Raw genomic sequence first — 13,788 nt, 5'->3', positions numbered from 1 at the left:
AAGTTAAAAGAGTTAGCTTTAACTCAGAACTTGTCTGTAACTGTCAGAACTACTAATACAGGCTTGCTAGTAATAGCCTGCTTGAGAGACTCAAACACAGACTGTTACTAATCACCCTATTACTAAGAAACATATTTGTTAGTAAGATTGTGAAGGGGCTAGACAATAGTACTAAAGTCTTAAATAAAGTATTAGTAATAGTTTGTAAACCTAAGAAATACTTAGACCTGTTTCAGGTTCTAAAGTTGTAACCAGTTCTGAACTACTAAACTATAGTTACCTTTACTGAATCTATACAGACCTCTCCTCTACTAATTATAAAGCCTAGATAATCTACTGACTCCTGTGTAAAAGAATACTTTACTTCTTAGAGGAACAGTTTATTATCTTAGAGCTACTATAGAACTGATTGAATCAGTTAGTAATAGTACTCAACTGTTTAGGTAAAGATCAGAATGTTGTCTAGATACACACTAACATGTTTTAAGTCAATCAGATCTGTAAGGATGTGATTCATAAATGACTAGAATGTTACAAGCAAGTTGGTTAGTCTGAAGAACATTATAGTCAGTTTGTACAATCTGTAATTAGTTTAGAATACAGTCTTCTACTCATCTCTGTCTTAGATCTAAATATTATTGTATTCTTATTAAATGTCCAACTTAGTAAAAACTCTAGATGTATGTGTCTTATTAATGAGCTCCTGAATTAGAGGGAGTAGGTACTTGTTTTTAATAGTACTCTTATTAAGATAACAATAATTCTAAACTAGATAGAGCTTTCTATCTTTCTTTTTGACAAAGAAGAAAGGGGAGGCTATAAGGGACTTTAAAGGTTGGATCTGACTGTTCTGAAGATTTTCCTAAAAGAACTTGTCAAGCACCTCCTACTTGTCTCTGTTGAGTAAGTAGACCTTATAATCCTTAGGTTAGAAACTCTTAGTCAATTCAATTGTATAGTTCTAGAGATAGTGTTTAGGAAGCTAGTTGAATTCCTCTTTACTAAAGACTTTGAGGAACTCTCAGACAAAATCTAGTAGGCTAGGTTTATGTGTGTTCTAGAGTAGAGTTGTTCTAAGAGGGTTCTAGACTAGTTCTGTCTCAAACATTCTTCAGATCAACTCTGTTCTGTCTTAACTAGAATATGTGTTCACATATTCATCCTAGTCAAAAAAGAACAACTGGTCACCTTTATCAGAACTGTTAGTAACATTAGAAGTGTTCACATTCACTTAGGACAGTAGTGTAAGATAGTTACAAGACTCAGAACACTGATCAAACACAAGTGTCTACTCTAACTAGTTAATAGTAGGGTTGTAAGTCTTAAGCTATTCAAATCTAATAAAGACATCTGTCTTTCTAAGGTTAGTAACTCTAAACTCAATACTTTCCTTATAATTCTGAATAGTTATCCATAGTTGGACAAACTCAGTAATCTGACCATTCTGGTTCAGGGTTCTGTCTATATTATATACTAAGATTGAAAGTAGAACACATTGAGTAAGGAGGTAGTGTTCTTATACAAAAGCCTTGTTAATATACAAACTAGTGTATTTACTGTCTACTAGAGCTATTGTTCAGATCTGAGAGGATCCTGAGAAGAGAGCTAAGAGGATAGGGACCTAGAGCTAGTGTTTAGAACATTCTCTAATAAACTACTACTTGTTCTAAAGAGAATGTACAGCTTATACAGTCTTATTATTTAAGAGAGTAAGTATATACACTAACATTTCCTTATTAACCTCTCTCTTTCAACAAGGACAGACTCATGTCCTTAACTGTAAACTCAACTGAGGCTATTCCTACTTGATACTACAAACAAACTACTAAGTAGTAAATAGGGTTGGGTAGTATTCTGAACATTCTAAGATCTTAGAATGTAGAAGTAGTAGGTTGGATTGTACAGATTTAGACTCAGATAAAGTGTAAAGAGAAGAATCAAAAGAATCAGAAGAAATAAGAGAACTATCTACTTTTATTTTCAACTTTTTTCTTTCTAATAAATAATTTTGTTAATTTACTTTTTCTACTTTTTCTACTTTTCTTACTTTATTTACTTCTAATCTTATAGTGTCTATTGAATCAAAAGTAGTTGTTAAAAAATCTGAGTCATAGCTCTTCAGTGTTACATTCACTGTTAGGCCTCTATAAAATCCTAGAGTATATAGTTAGAGTCTGAGAGTTCTAAAGTAACTTTTGGATTTGTAGAAAAGGCTTCTTACTACAAATCCTACTTATTACTCATTATTACTCTAATGATCTGACAGATATACTGTTACTTCTGTAGACAGTCCTTAATTTAGTACTCTGACTTTCTGTAGACAAAGTATACTCCTTACTTTTAGGCTTCTCTAATGTCTATCAGAACAGATTGATTGTGAATTACAGGCAGATTGATTTAAGGGCTTAGAACTGTTAGAGCTAGACACATGTGTAAGTATTCTACACAGACTTGACACATCTAAGCTATAGCTTAGTTGAAGGAAATAGTGTATGTCTTCTACTCAGTGTAAGTAATCAGTTCTAGTATTATTCTAAGAATCTTATTAACTAGTTCTGAGTAAAGAGCTTTTTCAAGTATTCTAATAAGGACATTATTAAACCTGAGTACAAATCCTACCTTCTAGACTAGGATATTAAACTCCTAAAAGAAGGTATTAGTAGAATGTTTGCTCTATTATAGAGACACAAGCTTGTTCTGTGTATTACACTTCTTATTTAGATTAATAAAGGAAGTACAGAGCTACCTTATAAATTCTAAATACAACTTATTGTTCTAAAGTCAGATCAGACTTCTAATCTAATAGCCTTTGATCCAGTTCTGGGCCTAGGTGGCTGTGTTACCTTCCTTCATGAAGGAGAGGACAAATAGGATACAATTAAGATCTAAGAATAGATTAGTTAAAGTAGTAACTATGTATAGTTCAACTTAGTATTAGAAGTCCTTAAAGTACTACTTATTAAAGTCTGAAGGGTAGGCTATATACACTTTCTTTCTAAAACAGGTTGTGACTTCTAGAGTAATCAGAACAGGTTCTAAGAGGGTTAGAGGTACATAGTTGGTAAAAGCCTCTTAGATAAAGGTCTACACATATTAAGCTAGGTCTGCTTACAACTACTAATCTGATAGAACAGTAAGAGTGACAGTCAGTATAGGAGGGTTTATGTTTACACTATAAAGGAATTAGTACTAAACTAAAAGGGGTAATAAATAGAAGAAGGGTGGCAAAAGTTTAAAAGGGTTTAGAAAGTTTAAAATTTAAAAATGTAAAAGGGTTAGGACAAAGAAAAGAGATTGACACAATAGTGAGTACTAATGCCTGAAATGTAGGAGAGTTGTAGGGTGGTAATAGATAGTCTTAATCTGATGTCAGTAACAGTGTAGAGGGGACCTAAAGGCTTAGTAAGGGGACCCAGGCTATAACTATCCTACACAACAGAAATACAGAATGTGAGTACTAGAACATAGTCAGAACTTGTAGAACAGACAGAGAGAAAGAGTAAGACAAGAGTAGAGTATATAGAGTAAGCCTAAGAGTACAGGACTACCTAGAGTAGACAAGATCAAGACTATAGGACTAGTCTGATCTTGTACACCTATATATACTAAACTATACAAGAGTACTCAGGGAGTATGAGCTACTAAGAATGATAAACTATAAAGAATGAAAGAAAGGAAGGTTAAAGATAAAGGTACAAAGAATGAAGGGATGGACAAAGGGTAAGAGACTATAGAATGAACAAAGAATGAAAGGGTAGTCAAAGGAATGGAATAATGAAGTAAGGAGGGGTAGTAGTAAGAGTCAGCACACATATAGTCTATAGACAGTGCCTCTGAGGGATAGAAGTCCTGAGTTCTAGTACAGAAGAGTGTAGAACCCTTAGAACTGAAGGTACAAGAGTAGAGAACCATAACACATTATAGTAATAGACTGTCTGTTCTGTGTACTGTTCATTCTGAATGTTATCCACTTTGTGTTACAGTAATAGGACCAAGTTCAATCATCCTTTTTCTCCTAGAACTGGTACTATTACTATACTAGTAAGGGTGATTAACTTACAAGTTGAAATTCAGAATTGTACTCATTAGTAAATAGGACCCTCATATTAAATATCCATACTAATCAAGGTATTGATTTTGACAATTTGTATAATTTAGCAAAGCTGTAATTACTGTAAGATGAGGATAAAAAGTATCTTGAGAGTACTCACTCTATACAGACCTAATGAAAATATGATAGAGAATGAAAGCCTAAAGGCTAAATAGTATAAGGTGTAGTTGTATGCTGCCTTATAGTATCCTTGAACAAAGTAATGGTTTGAGATACATAGATTTTATGATAGAGAAGGCACCCTATCAAGGTATGAGAGTACATATGTAGTATCACTTGGTGATAGTTTCCCCTCTTTTGATTCAGACTGGATTCCTAATAGAGCAGAGGTATATACACCTTCTAAGTTCTAGCCACTGCTTGTTCCACCTTAGTCTTGTATTATCAGACACAGATAAGGATTATAAAACTGTTCTATGTCTGTGAGTAAATTGTTCACACTACTTTATTATTCTATCTACAAATAAAATACTTGTTTCATGTTAAATTATTATTCTTTTCAAAGTAAGTTTGGCTATTTCAGTCCTGAATAGCTGGCTTGGACTACAAATCTTATGTGCAACACCATAGAACAACAGACTTGAATTTATATACTGATAACTGTACGGATGGTGTTGAGGATTGATGCTGCAACCGAGTATCTGCGGTAACCGTGGGAATTTCATCCGTGGACAGCCGCGCTGCGGATGGCGGTTTTGGTGACGGTGACCGCGCCAGACCCTACGTCTTTTAGTGCTTCCCCATACTTCTTCAAGTCTAATTGCGTCTATAAATGCATTGCCTTCGTATCTGTGGAGGGTGAATGACTGTGCGCGGCCAAAAAAACTTTTGTCCTTGTCTTGGTGCGGACTTCTCGGAGAGTAATTGTTCTTAGTTTCTATTCAACCATCCGGGCAACTGGATTCGTGCTTCTTGCAGATTCCCTCGTCAGGCTGCGCTCCGTTGCTATCCATGTGTTTGTGGTCGAATCTGAAAGGGAAAACATTAGGTCTCACTCACCCTTTTTTTCAAATATATTTGATACCAACATTAACGACTCTGCAATTCAACGTCATTTTGGTGACCAAATGTCGAATTTCCGGAATGTATTTTCAGATCTACCTTGTCTAGTAGAGCACATCCAACTGCGGCGGCCAGCGCCTCTACCTCGTTGCTTCTATCCTCCGTGTCCGACATTAACGCGTTTCCCTAACCACAGCATCCTCGATGTCGATCATAGCGCTTCTAGCGCCTTTTTACACGTCGGCAGTGTGGTACATATGTTTTTGGTCTACTTTGACGAGTTATGTTTATCCTTCGCCGCAGCCTCAGGACGCCGTTGCTCCGTTGCTTCATGTCGGTGCCGACGAGGAATGCACGGATGATTTCTGGTACAATGCTTCAGAGGCAGTGATACTGTGATACTATCGACTACTCTGTAATGTTTTCGTTATGCATAATTGCTGATTTGTTCTGACTACGATCTGCAATACCTGGAATGGATGAAGCTGGACTTGGTGGACCTCCATTCCAATATATGTGGTCGTTTGTTTTAATCCTCAAATTGAACAAAGATGAACTTCGAGTTGCACCGCTTCGGAGGACGGTGGAATAAAAAATTGTATCCGCGCATGAACGGCTGAACTGGACGGCGGTCCGCAGTAAGTATTTCGGCGTCGCAGTCTTTTGTTTTTAGATTAAGCAATACATATGGTTAGTGAGGAAAAGGTATAAAAGCCAGAGTACGAGCGACGATACAGAGCAACAATCTTCTGCAGTCTTAACTTCTCTACCAACCGCACATTCAAGTTTTCGATAAATATGCTTTTGAAGCAACTCGTCCTTCTGGCTGTCATCGCCGCTGCTACTGCTGTACCGGTGAGTATAGATAGTGAGGGACAGAGCAAGATATACTCAATGTTGTTTAGGTACCGCGAGATGGACATGCTCTCGCGACAGATGCAGCTCCGCCGCCTCCACCGGTAACCACGCATCTACCTCCTCACGGAAAGCGTGATACCCAGGATCCTCCCCCGCCCCCTCCGGCGACAACGCCTCCACCACCTCACGGAAAACGCGATAAGCAAGCTCCACCTCCGCCCCCGGTGACTTCGAAGGTTCCGCCTGCTCCTCACGGGAAGCGTGATGCCCAGGATCCTCGCCCGCCTCCGGTGACCACCACGCCTGCCCCGCCTCCTCCGGTTACAACATCTCCGTCGCCTCACGGAAAGCGTGATGAGCAAGCTCCACCACCACCAGTGACTTCGAAGCCTCCACAGCCGCCTCACGGGAAGCGTGATGTCCAGGATCCTCCCCCACCGCCGCCAGTGACCTCGCCTCCACCACACGGAAAGCGTGATGCGCAGGACCCGCCCCCGCCTCCTCCAACGACCACGCCTCATCCGCCGCACGGGAAGCGTGATGCGCAGGACCCGCCCCCGCCTCCTCCAACGACCACGCCTCATCCGCCGCACGGGAAGCGTGATGCTCAGGATCCACCCCCGCCTTCAACGACTACACCTCCACCTCCGCCACCGAGCCGAGTCCCTCACAAGGACAATGCCTAACGCCCTGGCTAGGTAATGTGAGGCATTTCAACGATTCTCGCCCCTTTCTTTACTGATTCTTTTCCCGTCATGAAAATCAAGGAGCTCAACGTGAAGGAATCGGATTTTTTCGAATACTCTGCATAGTCGGACAGTCATTTTCTCTTGATTCGAATCTTTAATTCGTTCTAGCTTCACTCTTTTCATATTACTACTCTAATATATGAATATTGTATATTTGAACTGAAAATTTCAACATACTCATAATGAGTGCAAGGAAAGGAAGTGCACAACTCTCGAATCTTTCTATACGTTCTTGCTGCGTCCGAGCACAGATGGTGTTTGTCAAAGATGTCGCACACAAATTTCGTGAATTCGATTACACCTACCTGTGCGGAGTTTGTCACAGCTCACACAACTAACTCTCAGCTAATTTGGATTTAAAAAAAGCTGCTAAATTCATGCTTTTGTCAACATTTCATAATTGATATGTATATTAATGCATTTTTTTTTTGCACATGGTGCAACTAATAGGTCACGAAAGCAATGTGCCATTTATATGTGCGAACAACCGATGGCCATGGGATAAAGAGTATCGTTAGCACTTCCGGTAGATCCCATTCCGCATCTCTTCCTCTCTGCATTATAATTTATAATTCGCAATTCATGTTCAGTGAAGGCAAAATCACCGAGGTGACAATAACTTACCTATATTCAAACATAACTTGAACACCCACGAAAATGCATGCGCACGCGACGAATAAAAATTGTAGTCCTTAAGCAAATTACAGTTCTCAGCATATAGCTTGCTGAATAATGGGCATGTCAAATTTTGACCGACCTTCTATAGTCCCAAATAGCTGCCTGACCATATATTGTATCCCATCGACTCCAATGACGAAGCCAACGAGGTTTGCACCCAGCATCATCAATATATTTCCGACTCCGCCTACAGCACAGACGTGCCGATACCACGGATAATTCCCGAACTGCCAACATAAATCACGTCAGGCATCCCCGCATTCACAAAAGTAAAGTGCACCAAACCAACCTTAGCTGAGGACAAAATATATCGCGCAGCAACTTCAGGCATGATAAAGAAGCTGACCAACCAACCCCAAGCAAGGAGTCGGAAAGTCAGATCGTGCCAGAGTGCAACGAAGGTGAATATCAATATGGTCGAGACTATTTGATTCTTAATTCCGCCAAGAGGAATGTATATGTATCTGCTGCGCATCAGCTGTCACCGTAGAGGAAGGCACGGCAGGCGTTATTCACCTAATTATCCATAAATTGAAACTCCTATGCCACGATCGCCAAAATCCTAATGTCGAATAGTTATTCGCCATACACCGTACCATGTTTTCCTGGGGTTCTAGCCCGTCTGCGAGTGCCCATAAGCGGAAGAATCGCCAGGGTAGTAGAAGCTATACGTTCACAGATGTTGAAAGCGTGTCAATCCAGTTTGGAACCAAAAATGATGACGGCAGGTTCACCTTCAACCAAACAATAATTAAATTCCAAAATCCTACCATACTAAGCTCCAACGGCGTGTCCCCTTTCCATGCCGCCGTATCCTTGATAGCTACGACGTACATGTAATGCAGGATGAACTCCATTGTCAGCATGCAGACGCAGAATCTGACAAAGTATCTCCCGACCGCTTTCCAGGTCGGTACCGTTGATGGTCTTACATGCTTTCGGGATACAGTTAGATCAGTTATGTCTGAAGATGAGTCTGAAGAGACGTTATACCTGCCACATAAAGTCGTTGAACGTCATGATAGGTCCTGCAAGAAACAATGGCGGATAGAGCACATAGGCAAGGAAGTTCCTGTAAGAGTAAACGTCGAGGTCGAGCGGGGTCGTCGTCCTTTGCTTATGATCCATCGCTGAGTCTGGAAGGATAGGCTGGTCGCTGCATGAGCCTCTGAGATCAACATCGACGGACAAAGGAGCAACATACCTGTCCGAACTTTGACGCTTTATGAGCCCAATAAAAATCCATATTGAAAGAAACAAGCCGCAGCATAGTGAAATTGAACGGTATGAACCATCTCGCATAAACGCCCGTTATTCTATCCTATACAAGAGGCCTTGTCAGACATCAAATCTGAAAGGAGTCTGAATCATCGCACGTACCAAACTCTCCAGTGAGGGTGATAAACTCGAGAATTGAAACCCAGAATTACGCTCAATAGCAAATAGCACGCCCATGTTAAATATCCACGTCAACCAAGGTGTCACTCTTGATGACTTGCACGATTTAGCAATGCCGTAATTTATAGTGAGGATAAAAAATATCTTGAGAACACTCGCTCCATGCAGCCCTAATAAGAATATGATGGAAAATGAAAGGCTAAATGGTATGAGATGTAGTCGTGTTCCGTCTTCTGATATGCTTGAGCGAAGGAATAGCTTAAGGTACATATATTTGATGATGAGGAAAGTAGCTGCGATGAGTGCGAGTAAAGGGAGGTTATTTCGGAAGGTTTTGAACTGTGCATCGCTGTTATCCTTTTTATGAATTGGGTGTTAGCGCAAACGCAACTCAAATACGCCGGTGATGAGTAGAGAACTCACGATTTTCCGACCGAATATCCATCCGTCGCTCAACCGGGAGTAAAACAAAGGGTAGTTAGGATTAGACTCTGCGAAAGTAACAAATTCTGTCAAACTCTTCGTCAACATCAAATAAATACGTACCTTGGCTTAGAGAAATTGGTTTCCACACCATCATGGGAACGACAACGATAAATACCACATAATAGAAGTAGAACTCCGTAGTTCGCCAACGCGGTGGGGAATGTATCTGAGCAGTCTTCTGTACTGCAACCGGTGCATCTACCGTGAAGCGTAGAACACCTCGTCGTTTGGGCGTAACGACGACCGCAGTAGCCTTGAGAAACGCCTCAGCGTCCTCCCTAGTCTGGGAGTACCCAAATCTAGACTCGTTACGAAGATTGGTCGGCATTTGAAGCTCTAAGTCGTCGGTTTGCATTAGATAAAATGTATAAATGAAGCTTTCAGAGCACTAGATAGAACTTTTTAAATGAGCTCCAAGCACATTTCGTCTGGCGGACTGGTGGGAGTAGGTAGAGTTGCGGCTATTTCGACGCGTCCATGATCGACGTGTTGCTGCCACGTGAACTTCGTAGGTGCACAAGGAAATTCACTTCGACGGTTTTGAATAATCATAAGTAATTTGAATTTACAGTACAGGTATAACTGGTCACATCGTCTCATAGAACACGCGAATAAAAAGTACGTAACAGTCTGGCTATGTATGAGGAACATCTCAATCAGCCGCTCTGCTCCATCCTGAAGCGCTTCCTTGGCCCATCTGGTCCAAACTGTCCAGCATTCTGATTCTGCATGAACGCTGGATTGAAGTGTCCCCCACCTCCCTGTCCACCGAACCCGCCTCGACCACCCATTGGACCTGTGGGTACCATACCCATACCTGTTCCATTAGGTTGATAGGTCGACACGGAATGCTCAAGAACAGCAGAATACTCACCCATTCCACCGCCCATCATGCCTCCACCTCTCCCACCAAAGTTCCCATTCATCATTCCGCCTCTTGGTCCCTGAGGAATCATACCTCCTCCGCCCCTACCAGCAAACGGCATGTTTCCTCCAAACTGATTTGCCATGGCTCCCATCATGTTCATCATATTCATGTTCACGGCTGGTACGTTAGGTAGCCCAGTCATTGTACCTCCGCTCAGTGGACCATTGCCGCGCATCATACCCTGTGGGCCACCACCTCGTGATTGCTGCATACCCATGTTGTTATTCGGTTGATTGCCACGGAAGCCACCTCGTCCGACTTGATTTTGGTTTCCCGCCCGGCCATCTCGTTGAGGCGGCTCTGTAAAGTCCGTAAACACAGACACTGATGAAGAAACGGGCTTTCGAGACATGCCTTTTGGCAATGTACGGAACGGATTTCCCTGCTGTGAAGTCGTGAGACTCGTACTCGCACGTCGACCCTGAAAGTCACTTAGAAAAGGATAAATTAGCGCTATGAAGCAGACCGAAAATGCAACCGCATACTTCTTATCGAACCAGTTCTTGATCAAATTCGCATTTTCTGGGCTGTGGCATTCAACATACGCGATTCTGATAACCATAAGTCAGACCCACGTCCAGTGCATCAAAGCGCTAGCGATTACCCTTTGCTCTTCCCGTTGACCTTATGTTCGGAGAATGTGATGTCTTTGAGTTCGATATTAACACCAATATTTAAAGTGGCCTTGCGCAAATCTTCATCCGTAGTCCACTTCAGAACAAAACGTAATACAAAGAGCAATTCAGAATACATGCTATATGAATTCGGACAGATAGAGGAACAGACCCATTGCAAATCACCGATGTACAAAGCATCCATGTTGGATGGCATATTAGATAGTCCTGCACCAAGGTTGCCATTCATCGCCCCATGACCAAGGTTTGCAGGGTTCAAAGCAGACGAGCTTGAGTTAGCATTCGGAGATTTCGATGTTTCTGCCGCGATTTCTTGAGGGGCGTTCTCGGGCGCTTCTTCCTCACGAGGACGCTTTTCACCCACAGAGGGTTCATTGATCGGCGTTGGCGGCTCTTCTACATTCTGCTCTTCGTACTCATTCGTAATCTCATAATAGACAGCATGTAAGTACTTCACAAAATCACATCCGATAATTAAACTCACCTCAGGGCCCATGGCAGAGCCAAAGCCGTCGTCTTCGCCGTAGATGTCAAAATCGTCGTCAGGCATGATAGTGATTCACTGCACTGCGTAACTTAAGAACAGAAAATGTGGTGGAGAACAAAACTTCGTTGAAGCAGCTAAAGAGGACAGGAGCAATCGAGTTTGTGATAATCTAGGTACAGCGACGACCGTACAATAGGAGAAACGAGGTTAGAAAATTGGTACATGAATGACGCATTCACAAATACAGTGCAGCCAACATCACAAGACACGTACATGACTCCTTCAATAAGTACGAGTCTACAAGCGATCGAGTGTTAAATAACAGACTACCGAAGTCGTTCGTTGACTAGCGTAAGGGGAGCCTTCGTCGTGATGAGAGGAAGGAAAGAGCGCGGTGGAGACTCGAGGCAAGGTCCGTTGCGTCCAAACATGTAGAAAGAGCCGATCCGTAATCAATCACGTGTGATTCTCACGCTCCGAAATCTTAATCTGCTTCTTGGTCCAAGTCCGCTCTTGTTCTATCCATCACCAAGGGCTTCAAGCTTATTTGATTCCCGTACCAAGCTCTACTTTGATTCAATCGCATGCACGGAAGAGGTCTCTAGTAGAGCTTGTGACTTCCTCGGCCCCCTCGCCAATCCCGCGATGGCCGGAGCTAACTACATGGGAGGAAGAAGGTTCAATACTCACGTATCTAGCGGTATACCGGTAACTTGACGTATTCCCCGACAGAAATGCAGCGAAAGCTCGAACAAAAGATGTTACTGGTCGAATGCAGAAGGGACACTTCATAAAGCAAAGGCACCAGATTCTTGCCCGCGGACTCCGAGATCAGTCGTTTGATAACGGTGAAGCTCCTCGAACAGTGCAACCCGGCAAAATAGATGATATCGATCTTGCTCATGCAAGAAGGCACTTAAATGCTGTGCAGAGTGACTTGGCGACTAGGTCTTCTATTGCGTCCACGGTCAGAACACCATCAAGGACACTGCTTCATCTGAATTCTTCCAGTCCTGGTATTATCAAACGGACTCGATTTCGGAACTCAAAGGTGCTGGAAGACCTGGATATCAATGAACGTATGTGCGAAGAAGTGCATATATTATGCTACTAACTGAACGAAACGTGTAGCCAATGGACTCCGAGCTACTCTCAGTAATATACTCAACAAATCCGATCTCGCTGGATTACGGCATATTGTCAGCAGAACTCGAAACACGAGGCGTGATGTCGAGCTTGATACGACCCTAAACAGGTCTAGGAAAAAGCAGGTTAGTCAGCAACCCTTAAGCTCCGCAACTGGTGCCTATATGCTCTGTGAACTTCCAGAAGACTAGTGAACAAAGCTCAAGCAGTTCGTCGTCGTCTTTTCGCAATAACTCACCGACGAGAAGAAAATCTTCTAGCCAGTCACTTCCACTCAATATGAGACAATTTCGGTCTTCTGCTTCATTTGCTTCTCAACTCCGCCATGACGTTGCTAGTCGCACCTTTTCTCGCACCTCCTCAACTGTCGTTCAGGAGACTGATTATGTGGATGAGTCTTTCGATTCTTCACTTGATCAGTTGTCTGCTCTGCAAGAATCAGAGTCAGGCTCCAGCTATGCAAACTCTGGTTTTTCGGAACTTCACTTTACGGATGAACCTGACCTCGAGGAAGACCAGCTCACAAACATAAAAGATAATACAAACGACATACAAAGAGGCGATAGTCGACACTACCGCGTTGTGAAGGCATCGCCGCAACCCTCGGATCATTCTTATAGCGCATCGATACATAAATTTTCGCTCAAACCGTCGGAAATCCAACACCACCAGAACTCCCAAGCTTCATCATCCAGCCACTATATTCGACCTTCGCAACCGACGCAAGCTGATCATCTCTTTTATACTCAATTTCCCCCCGTAACCTATGAGAAATACATCGACTCCTGGCTCACTTCTGGCAGAGCAAGAACACCTAACCCTACGCCCGAAGATACCTCAATCGAACAAGACACTAACCTAGAGATTTTCAGACGGGCTGGTGTCGGGTTTGTGCCTTCTACCTCTAACGTCCAACACGAGTCTTTCGTACCTTCCGCTACTATGCTACCTTCCTACTCGGAAGAAGACCTTGCTGATCATAGGGAACAAGATGAACTCGAGAACGCGGCGTATCCGCACAACATAGACGTTGACGATGAACGTCTGGACTACGATCCCTTCAGTGAAGATCAGGCAAATGCTTCGACACTGGAGAACCACGGTGCTTCTCGTGTTTCTTTCGTGACACCACCAAACTCGACAACGTTTGACGAAGCTGTTCTTGGAATATCACCTCGACAATTTACTCCTTCGATTAACAATAGTCCACCCCTGCAGCCTCAATCACTTTTCTCAAGTTCTCAAGAAGACGTCTACAGTCATTTTGGATCTTGCGACGATAGAAAAGAGGAACAGCAAGGAACCCCGAG

General features: G+C 42.5%; 3 protein-coding genes across 3 annotated transcripts; 1 reads left to right on the top strand and 2 right to left on the bottom strand.

Moving 5' to 3' along the window:
* Window positions 1-5,911: 5,911 nt before the first annotated feature.
* On the top strand, window positions 5,912-6,657 carry FOMMEDRAFT_152247 (uncharacterized protein; the record flags this gene model as incomplete). The annotated part of the gene is made up of 2 exons (XM_007263118.1): window positions 5,912-5,968; window positions 6,019-6,657. 2 exons carry the CDS (start codon window positions 5,912-5,914, stop codon window positions 6,655-6,657), a joined length of 696 nt encoding a protein of 231 aa, XP_007263180.1.
* Window positions 6,658-7,234: 577 nt separating this feature from the next.
* FOMMEDRAFT_152246 (MBOAT-domain-containing protein) lies at window positions 7,235-9,610 on the bottom strand (the record flags this gene model as incomplete). Its single annotated transcript, XM_007263117.1, has 11 exons — window positions 7,235-7,274; window positions 7,345-7,411; window positions 7,478-7,625; window positions 7,688-7,862; window positions 7,915-8,063; window positions 8,133-8,333; window positions 8,392-8,547; window positions 8,603-8,719; window positions 8,779-9,153; window positions 9,220-9,287; window positions 9,343-9,610. 11 exons carry the CDS (start codon window positions 9,608-9,610, stop codon window positions 7,235-7,237), a joined length of 1,764 nt encoding a protein of 587 aa, XP_007263179.1.
* Window positions 9,611-9,938: 328 nt separating this feature from the next.
* Window positions 9,939-11,395, bottom strand: FOMMEDRAFT_131707 (uncharacterized protein; the record flags this gene model as incomplete). The annotated part of the gene is made up of 7 exons (XM_007263116.1): window positions 9,939-10,099; window positions 10,157-10,510; window positions 10,565-10,641; window positions 10,696-10,761; window positions 10,815-10,921; window positions 10,997-11,272; window positions 11,330-11,395. 7 exons carry the CDS (start codon window positions 11,393-11,395, stop codon window positions 9,939-9,941), a joined length of 1,107 nt encoding a protein of 368 aa, XP_007263178.1.
* Between the last annotated feature and the right edge of the window lie 2,393 nt (window positions 11,396-13,788).

The sequence above is a fragment of the Fomitiporia mediterranea genome, assembly GCF_000271605.1.
Source record: "Fomitiporia mediterranea MF3/22 unplaced genomic scaffold FOMMEscaffold_2, whole genome shotgun sequence".
Classification (NCBI taxonomy): domain Eukaryota; kingdom Fungi; phylum Basidiomycota; class Agaricomycetes; order Hymenochaetales; family Hymenochaetaceae; genus Fomitiporia; species Fomitiporia mediterranea.
Note: the sequence above shows the minus strand (reverse complement) of the source record. Positions and strands in the feature narration are given on the sequence as shown.